We start from the raw sequence: 10,056 nt of genomic DNA, 5'->3' as shown, positions 1-10,056 counted from the left end.
CTTCATGCAGAACAAGAGAGGCCAGTAAATCGGTGATTACGGTAAGCGTACCTGACTCATTTCCGTTTCCTGTGCCTTTGTGTTGTTTGCGTGTTGGTAGCTCTGCTGCTCACGACATACCAGTTCAGGTTGTTAGATTTGCTATTACAGCGGCTAACTGTCCGCTAAACACTTATTCTTATAGCAGTTCTGCCTAAGCACTCACATATCTTCTCATTTTTTTAGCGACTTTTGTTAAATAACAGCTGTTTTAACGCTTGGTAGCTAACGCTACCATACTTTAGCTTAGCCGCTAACGACTTTAGCCTAGCAGTTAGTTATGTCGGCCCCCTCTCCGACTTTCTCCTGCTCGATGTGTGAGATGTTTAGTTACTCCTCTGCATCCTTTAGCGGTGATGGCGTGTGTAACAAGTGTAGTTTATTTTTGGACGTGGAGGCGGGGAGGCAGAGTTAGCCTCTGGTAGCCGGCCCCCGGGTACCCCGGAGCAGCCAGGTCATAGTGCCTGGGTGACTGTGAGAGGAAGAGCTAGTCGTAAGCTTTCCAAGACCTCGGACCACCACCAGCCTGTTAGCGTTTCTAACAGATTTTCCCCACTCAGCAACCCCCCCGCTGAGAAACCAACTCTGGTTATCTCAGCTCCATTCTGAGAAACGTGAAGTTAGCGAAGCCGGCGGCCGTAGTTAAGTGCATCCCGGGGGCTAGAGCGGGCGACGTTGAGTCTTATCTGAAACTGCTGGCTAAGGATAAACGTAAATACAGCAAGATTGTTATTCACGTTGGCGTTAATGACTCCCGGTTACGGCAATCGGAGGTTACTAAGATTAATGTTGAATCGGTGTGTACATACGCGAAGTCAATGTCGGACACCGTAGTTTTCTCTGGACCCCTGCCAAATCTAACCAGCGATGACATGTATAGCCGCATGTCGTCATTTCGCCGCTGGCTATCGAGGTGGTGTCCAGATAATGATGTGGGCATTGTGGATCACTGGCAGTCTTTCTGGGGAGGACCTGGTCTGATTCGGAGAGACGGCATTCATCCCACTTGGGATGGAGCAGCTCTCATTTCTAGAAATCTGGACAAGTTTATTAGTGGACCTGATCCTTGACAATCCATAGTTGGGACCAGGAGGCAGAGTCCCAGTCTAACACACTTCTCTGCTCCTTTACTCCAGGTGTTACCTAGTAAAAATCCCATAGTGACGGTGTCTGCCCCCCGACCATTAAAATTATTTAAATCAAAGGTAAACAGAAGAGGAGCAGTGCATGAAAACCTCATAAAAATTAAAACCACAAGTGCAATAGTTGAAAAGAATAGGAGAATTAAATGTGGACTCTTAAACATCAGATCTCTCTCTTCTAAAGGTGTACTAGTAAATGAATTGATATCAGATTCTAATATTGATTTATTTTGTCTTACTGAAACCTGGCTGGGTAATGGAGAATATGTTAGTCTAAATGAATCCACCCCCCCCAGTCATATTAATACTCACATTCCTCGAGGCACAGGCCGAGGAGGTGGAGTTGCAGCTATCTTTGATTCTAGTCTACTAATCAGCTCTAAACCTAAACTAAATTATAACTCATTAGAAAGTCTTGTTCTTAGTCTTTCACACCCAAGTTGGAAATCAATGCAACCAGTTCTATTTGTTATAGTGTACCGAGGACCTGGTCCAGACTCTGAACCAGTTCTATTTGTTATAGTGTACCGAGCACCTGGTCCAGACTCTGAATTTTTATCCGAATTTGCAGAGTTTCTATCGAACTTAGTGCTAAAAACGGACAAAGTTATTATTGTAGGGGATTTTAATATTCATGTGGACGATGAGAATGATAGCCTTAGTACTGCGTTTATCTCTCTATTAGATTCTATTATAGCCTTAGTACTGCGTTTATCTCTCTATTAGATTCTATTATAGTCTTAGTACTGCGTTTATCTCTATTAGATTCTATTATAGCCTTAGCACTGCGTTTATCTCTCTATTAGATTCTATTATAGCCTTAGTACTGCGTTTATCTCTATTAGATTCTATTATAGCCTTAGCACTGCGTTTATCTCTCTATTAGATTCTATTGGCTTCTCTCAAAGTGTTCATAAACCGACTCACCGTTTTAACCACACCCTCGATCTTGTTCTGGTGTATGGTGTTGAAATTGAACATTTAATAGTGTTCCCACAGAATCCCTTCCTATCTGACCACTGTTTGATAACTTTTGAGTTTATACTGCTGAACTACACGCCGTTAGGCAAAACCTCCTATACAAGATGTCTATCTGATAGTGCTGTAGCTAAATTTAAGGATGCGATTCCGTTAGCATTTATTCATTACCAAGTCCCAAAGTAACGGAGGACTCCTATGCTATTAGTCCCTCCCAAATCGATCATTTTGTTGATAGTGCAGCAGGCTCGTTACGAATGACTCTAGACTCTGTTGCCCCTCTAAAAAAGAAGATAATAAAACAAAGAAGGTTAGCTCCATGGTATCACACTGAAACTCGCAAATTAAAGCAAATATCGCGGAAACTTGAGAAGATCTGGCGCTCCACCAAACTGGAAAATTCTCGTTTAACCTGGCAAGATAGTCTTAAAACGTATAGGAAGGCCCTCCGTAATGCCAGAGCAGCGTACTACTCGTCATTGATAGAGGAAAATAGGAACAACCCCAGGTTTCTTTTCAGCACTGTAGCCAGGCTAACAGAAGGTCACAGCTCTACTGAGCCAAGTATTCCCAGAGCTCTTAGTAGTAACGACTTTATGAGGTTCTTCAATGATAAAATTATAACTATTAGAAGCAAAATTCAACAAGACCTGCCTTTAACTGGCACTGACTTATCTCTAAACTCAGGAACCTTAGAAACAGCTGTAAAACCAGATACATGTTTTGACTGCTTTGCTTCACTTGATCTTTATCAATTTAATTCAATTATTTCTTCATCTAAGCCATCAACCTGCCTCTTAGATCCCATCCCGACTAGGCTACTTAAAGAAGTTTTACCATTAGTCAACACTTCACTACTGAATATAACCAATTTGTCTTTATTAACAGGCTATGTACCACAGTACTTTAAAGTAGCTGTAATTAAACCTCTTCTGAAAAAGCCAAACCTTGATCCAGATGTTTTAGCCAACTATAGACCTATATCCAACCTTGATCCAGATGTTTTAGCCAACTATAGACCTATATCCAACCTTCCATTTCTCTCTAAGATTCTTGAGAAAGCAGTCGCCAAACAGCTGTGCGACTTTCTGCATAGCAACAGCTTATTTGAGGATTTTCAGTCAGGATTTAGAGTTCATCATAGCACAGAGACAGCACTTGTTAAAATTACTAATGACCTCCTAATTGCTTCAGACAAAGGACTTATCTCTGTACTTGTGTTATTAGATCTTAGCGCTGCATTTGATACCATTGACCATTATATCTTATTACAGAGATTAGAACATTTAATTGGCATTAAAGGGACTGCTCTAAGCTGGTTTAAGTCTTATTTATCAGATCGATCTCAGTTTGTTAATGTTAACGATGAATCCTCTGTGCACGCCAAGGTTAGTCATGGAGTCCCACAAGGATCTGTGCTCGGTCCAATCCTGTTCACTTTATATATGCTATTTCTAATGTTAAACTCAGATAAAACTGAAGTTATTGCTCTCGGACCCAAGCACCTCCGTGACGCACTATCCAAAGATATAGTTACTCTGGATGGCATCACCCTGGCCTCCAGCACCACTGTGAAGAATCTTGGAGTCATCTTTGATCAGGACATGTCCTTTAATTCCCACTTAAAGCAAATTTCAAGGATCGCCTTTTTTCACCTACGTAATATTGCAAAAATCAGGAATATCCTGTCTAAAAATGATGCAGAAAAATTAGTCCATGCATTTGTTACTTCTAGGTTGGATTACTGCAATTCTTTACTATCAGGCTGCTCGAAAAAATCCATAAAGACTCTACAGCTGATCCAGAATGCTGCGGCACGTGTTCTGACAGGAACCAGGAAAAGAGATCACATCTCTCCTGTTTTAGCTTCTCTGCATTGGCTTCCTGTAAAATTTAGAATAGAATTTAAAATCCTTCTTCTCACCTACAAAGCTCTTCATGGTCAGGCTCCATCTTATCTTAAAGAGCTCATAGTACCTTACAACCCTAGGAGAGAACTACGCTCCCAGAATGCAGGGTTACTGGTGGTTCCTAGAGTCTCTAAAAGTAGAACGGGAGCCAGAGCCTTCAGCTATCAGGCTCCTCTCCTGTGGAACCAGGTTCCAGTTTGGGTCCGGGAGGCAGACACCGTCTCCACATTTAAGAGTAGGCTTAAGACTTTCCTTTTTGATAAAGCTTATAGTTAGGGCATAGAATCGAATATTGTTAGGGAGTAGTAGTTAGTCACATAGTTTCATATAATATAACTAAAGGGAGACTTGGCATACAGCCCGATCCGGTTGGGGGGAGTTCTGGCCGACCGGGCTGGAGCTCTCTTTACCTTGTCTCTCTTGGTTTTGTTGTAATAATTGTTTTAGACAGCTTGGGACTTATTTTGATACACTAGTTAGGGCATAGAATCGAATATTGTTGGGGAGTAGTAGTTAGTCACATAGTTTCATATAATATAACTAAAGGGAGACTTGGCATACAGCCCGATCCGGTTGGGGAGAGTTCTAGCCCGGCCGGGCTGGAGCTCTCTTTACCTCGTCTCTCTTGGTTTTGTTGTAATAGTTTTAGACAGCTGGGGACTTATTTTGATACACTAGTTAGGGCATAGAATCGAATATTGTTGGGGAGTAGTAGTTAGTCACATAGTTTTCAGATTTATCTAACATATAATCAAGAATATAATAGAACTAAAGGGAGACTTGGCATACAGCCCGATCCGGTTGGGGAGAGTTCTGGCCCGGCCGGGCTGGAGCTCTCTTTACCTCGTCTCTCTTGGTTTTGCTGTAATAGTTTTAGACAGCTGGGGACTTATTTTGATACACTGAGCTCCTCTCTCCTCTATCTTTCTATCTTTTCATTTATGTGCATCCATGTCCCAGAAATGCTTGTTACTAACCTAGTTACTAACCTTGTTACTAACCTAGTTACTAACCTAGTTACTAACCTAGCTCTGGGGAGTCATTCCCCGGAGTCCTTATGTTCTTTTTTCACCAGCATGTTCCCTTGGATCAGAGAGGCTCCGAAATCAGGGTAGCAGCTATCGCCATGGTCCCGCTACACGTTCTGTGATGCCATGTTCAACTGCTACACTGCGGTGCCCTGCTACGTCCTGCTACGTCCTGCTACGTCCTGCTACGCCCTGCTACGTCCTGCAACGTCCTGCTACGTCCTGCTGTGCCTTGTAATGCCGCACAGCGTCCTGCTATGCCATGAACTACTACAAAGAACTTCTACAAACTACTAATTTTTTCTATTTTTATTGCCACTCTTCATTCTAACCCCAACCGGCCCGTCAGACACCGCCTACCAAGAGCCTGGGTCTGACCGAGGTTTCTGCCTAAAAGGAAGTTTTTCCTCTCCACTGTGGCCCTGTTGCTGCTCTGGAGGAAACTATTAGAACTGTTGGGTCCTTGTAAATTCTGGAGTGTGGTCTAGACCTGGTCTATCTGTAAAGTGTCTTGAGATAACTCTTGTTATGAATTGATACTATAAATAAAATTGAATTGAATTGAATTATATACTGCCTCCACCTGATGTAGATCCTGTATAACCCGTCTCTTCAGGGACAAATGGGGAATAGAGGGCCGTCATTTAGGGGTGACGATGGCCATCAGACCGTAGAAGGATCCCTGGAGAGTCTGAAGTCCCCCCTCATGTCCCTATCCCCATCAGACTAGCTACGGCCTGGGGGGGGGAGCCTGCAGAACTACAAGCACATTTTAAAAATAAAATTATATTAAAAGTATTTAACTTTGTTATCTTTTGTATTACACGTTGCATGACTGTAGCAAGCATATAATGAATACAAAGGAATGGGTCTATTTAAATGTCAGGTCTGTTACCTCTGCTTTCACTATTGTATTGTCACTGTATGAAGACCATTTAGAACAAAAATACAACTTATATAAAAGATGTAATGATGGTTTGTCTATTAGGTAAGTTGTAAGGTATGTTATATTGTTATTATATTGTTATTATATTAATATAAGTTGTAAGGGGTAATGCTTCATCACAACAGTCTTATCTCTGGGCAACAATGTCCTCATGAAACCGCTGAGCATTAAAATGAACAGTAACATAATGAATATTTACTTTACTGATTTTTAGAGCAGGAACATAAGTATATGCATAAAAGAGTGGACTGCAAAGAATAGGTATAATTAATGAATTAAGAGTGCAGTAACAAGAACGAATATTACGATACAGTTGTGTGTACTGTTTTGAGCTAATGGGGGGGGGGTGACATGACGGCGGTGTCGCAATCGTCATCCTGGCGTGACACGGAGCAAATAAAAATATCACATTTAATTTTGTTAAAATATCAACAAAAAAACAGGAATAATTTTTCGCAAAACACAATAGCAGTCTGGAATGCTCTCCCTGGTGAAATTCTCAATTTTACAGAAGAAGAAGAGATGAAATGTGATCGTCATTTCCGGTAAGTGCACATGGAAGTGCGCGATGTAACACTCCTCTGTCAAAATTTACGCACTATGCAAGATAGTACGTAGTGCACGAAGTGTACTGTCTGGAAGTGCACTAAGGGAAGTGCACGATTTGAGACACAGCCTATGAATAACAGTGATGCCGTGATGCGTTTAGGGTCTATTCTATACTATGAATAACAGTGATGCTGTGATGCGTTCAGGGTCTGTCCAGATGGATACGTCTGTCTGAAAGCAGGGAGAAACCCTAACTACGGCTACACCAGCTACGACTCATTCGGGTGGGCCTTCCTGGCTCTGTTCAGACTGATGACCCAGGACTTCTGGGAAAACCTCTTCCAGCTGGTCAGTGGGGGGGGGGGGGGCAGCTTCATTCTGCTTAGACAGGGTGAGTGGGGGGGCCGGTTCCTATAGAATTTACAGGGTTAGGGGGGGGGGGGGGGTGGGGGTTCCTCTCGGTCTGATTCTTGTTCACAGACCAAGGACAGAGCGGAACGACCATTTAAAAAGACAAGTCTGTCTGCCTGCCTGTCTGTCTGTCTACCACCTGTCTGTCTGCAGACGCTGCGTGCAGCAGGTAAAACCTACATGATCTTCTTTGTGGTCATCATCTTCCTCGGCTCGTTCTACCTCATTAACCTGATCCTGGCCGTGGTTGCCATGGCGTACGCCGAGCAGAACGAGGCCAACATGGCAGAGGCCAAACAGAAGGAGGAAGAGTACGCTCAGATCCTGGAGCTGCTGAAGAAGAGACAGGAGGAGGTTAGGCCTTCAGACGACCCACCATCACCATGGTTATATCAACGGGCCAATCAGCAGCTTCTCTTCTTCTTCTTCTGTTCCAGCAGGCGGCCTGCAGGGCGGAGGATTCATCTGGAGACGCAGTCCAACACGAGCCAGAACATACTGCCATGGAAGGTAAACCATCAATTCAATTCAATTTTATTTATTGTATCAAATCATGACAAGAGTTATCTCAAGACACTATACAGATAGAGCAGGTCTAGACCAATGTTTCCCAAACTTAGGGTCTGGACCCAAAATGGGTCGCAGACCCATTTTATTGGGTCACCAATTGGCATATCAAGTAAAATGCATATCAATCTTATGTAAATGAGCGTTCTTTCTCTACACTGGTCTGTTCAGCTCAGATGCGGTGGGGGGGTCTCTCTCTCTCTCCTAACCTGATCTTTGACTATGCTATAATGGTCTGGTCTGTGGGGGGGTCTCTCTCTCTCTCTTCTCCCTAACCTGATCTTTGACTATGCTATACTGGTCTGGTCTGTGGGGGGGTCTCTCTCTCTCTATGCTACACTGGCTAACATGTCGTTGCTAGCTAGCTAACATGGCGTTGCTAGCTAGCTAACATGGCGTTGCTAGCTAGCTAACATGTCGTTGCTAGCTAGCTAACATGGCGTTGCTAGCTAGCTAATATGGCGTTGCTAGCTAGCTAACATGTCGATGCTAGCTAGATAACATGTCGTTGCTAGCTAGCTAACATGGCGTTGCTAGCTAACTAACATGGCGTTGCTAGCTATTTTTGTAAATTTGGGTCCCAGGGAGACACCAAATCTCTCTTTTGGGTCTTGAGCTGAAAAGGTTTGGGAACCACTGGTCTAGACCATGCTCAAAAACCTCGGACAGACCCAGGCTCTTGGTAGGCGGTGTCTGACGACCGGTCGGGAATAACCACATGTCACATGAAAGCCCCAGCTTCTCCCAGCCAATGAGAAACACTCTGCTGGGACTGGGTGCCGCCTTGACGACCCTGTTGTGTGTTCCAGAGTTCGCTGATGACCAGAAGCCGTGCCCACCGTGTTGGTATGCCTTCGCTGACATCTTCCTCAAGTGGAACTGCTGCGGCTGTTGGCGGTGGCTCAAATCGTGGCTCTACACCATCGTCATGGACCCGTTCGTGGACCTCGGCATCACCATCTGCATCGTCCTCAACACCGTCTTTATGGCCATGGAGCACTATCCAATGACCGAGGACTTCCAGGAGCTTCTGAGCATCGGAAATCTGGTCAGTGATGAGGAAACGTTTCTATTGGCCCAGTAGGGTCACTTGTTTGTTAGGGTTAGACCCTAAACCAGGGCAGGGATAGGGTGGTATTACTAGATGTTGGTTACAGGGCAGGGGTAGGGTGGTATTACTAGATGTTGCTTACAGGGCAGGGGTAGGGTGGTATTACAAGATATTGGTTACAGGACAGGGGTAGGGTGGTATTACTAGATGTTGGGTACAGGACAGGGGTAGGGTGGTATTACTAGATGTTGGGTACAGGACAGGGGTAGGGTGGTATTACTAGATATTGGTTACAGGACAGGGGTAGGGTGGTATTACTAGATGTTGGGTACAGGACAGGGGTAGGGTGGTATTACTAGATGTTGGGTACAGGACAGGGGTAGGGTGGTATTACTAGATATTGGTTACAGGACAGGGGTAGGGTGGTATTACTAGATGTTGGGTACAGGACAGGGGTAGGGTGGTATTACTAGATGTTGGGTACAGGACAGGGGTAGGGTGGTATTACTAGATGTTGGGTACAGGGCAGGGGTAGGGTGGTATTACTAGATGTTGGGTACAGGACAGGGGTACGGTGGTAATACTAGATATTGGTTACAGGGCAGGGGTAGGGTGGTATTACTAGATGTTGGTTACAGGGCAGGGGTAGGGTGGTATTACTAGATGTTGGGTACAGGGCAGGGTTAGGGTGGTATTACAAGATATTGGTTACAGGACAGGGGTAGGGTGGTATTACTAGATGTTGGGTACAGGACAGGGGTAGGGTGGTATTACTAGATGTTGGGTACAGGACAGGGGTAGGGTGGTATTACTAGATATTGGTTACAGGACAGGGGTAGGGTGGTAATACTAGATATTGGTTACAGGACAGGGGTAGGGTGGTATTACTAGATGTTGGGTACAGGACAGGGGTAGGGTGGTATTACTAGATGTTGGGTACAGGACAGGGGTAGGGTGGTATTACTAGATGTTGGGTACAGGACAGGGGTAGGGTGGTAATACTAGATGTTGGGTACAGGACAGGGGTAGGGTGGTATTACTAGATATTGGTTACAGGACAGGGGTAGGGTGGTATTACTAGATGTTGGGTACAGGACAGGGGTAGGGTGGTAATACTAGATATTGGTTACAGGGCAGGGGTAGGGTGGTATTACTAGATGTTGGGTACAGGACAGGGGTAGGGTGGTATTACTAGATGTTGGGTACAGGACAGGGGTAGGGTGGTATTACTAGATGTTGGTTACAGGGCATGGACAAAAATAAAGGAGATATATATTTTATATATATATACAATACTATACTATAATACTCCTTCACACACTGTCCTATTAGTCGGATTGACGTTTGACTTTTGGATTTTCGAGTTTTAAACAGTTTGAAAGCTCCTGGTATCATACTGAAATAAAAATCTTGTGAAAATGGGAACAACGTGACT

General features: G+C 44.1%; 1 protein-coding gene across 2 annotated transcripts in view; it reads left to right on the top strand.

Annotated features, from left to right (window-relative positions):
• scn4ab (sodium channel, voltage-gated, type IV, alpha, b) overlaps positions 1–10,056 on the top strand; it is a 60,614-nt gene that overhangs the window by 26,698 nt on the left and 23,860 nt on the right. For both annotated transcript variants that reach the window (XM_032508240.1, XM_032508239.1), the window contains exons 10-13: positions 6,799–6,940; positions 7,157–7,357; positions 7,441–7,513; positions 8,380–8,618. In XM_032508240.1, the coding sequence (XP_032364131.1) occupies positions 6,799–6,940; positions 7,157–7,357; positions 7,441–7,513; positions 8,380–8,618 (655 nt within the window). The remainder of the gene's footprint in view (positions 1–6,798; positions 6,941–7,156; positions 7,358–7,440; positions 7,514–8,379; positions 8,619–10,056) is intronic.

This window comes from Etheostoma spectabile, unplaced genomic scaffold (assembly GCF_008692095.1).
Source record: "Etheostoma spectabile isolate EspeVRDwgs_2016 unplaced genomic scaffold, UIUC_Espe_1.0 scaffold00006692, whole genome shotgun sequence".
Classification (NCBI taxonomy): domain Eukaryota; kingdom Metazoa; phylum Chordata; class Actinopteri; order Perciformes; family Percidae; genus Etheostoma; species Etheostoma spectabile.
The sequence above is the reverse complement of the archived record's forward strand: the minus strand, read 5'-3'. Positions and strand labels throughout refer to the sequence as shown.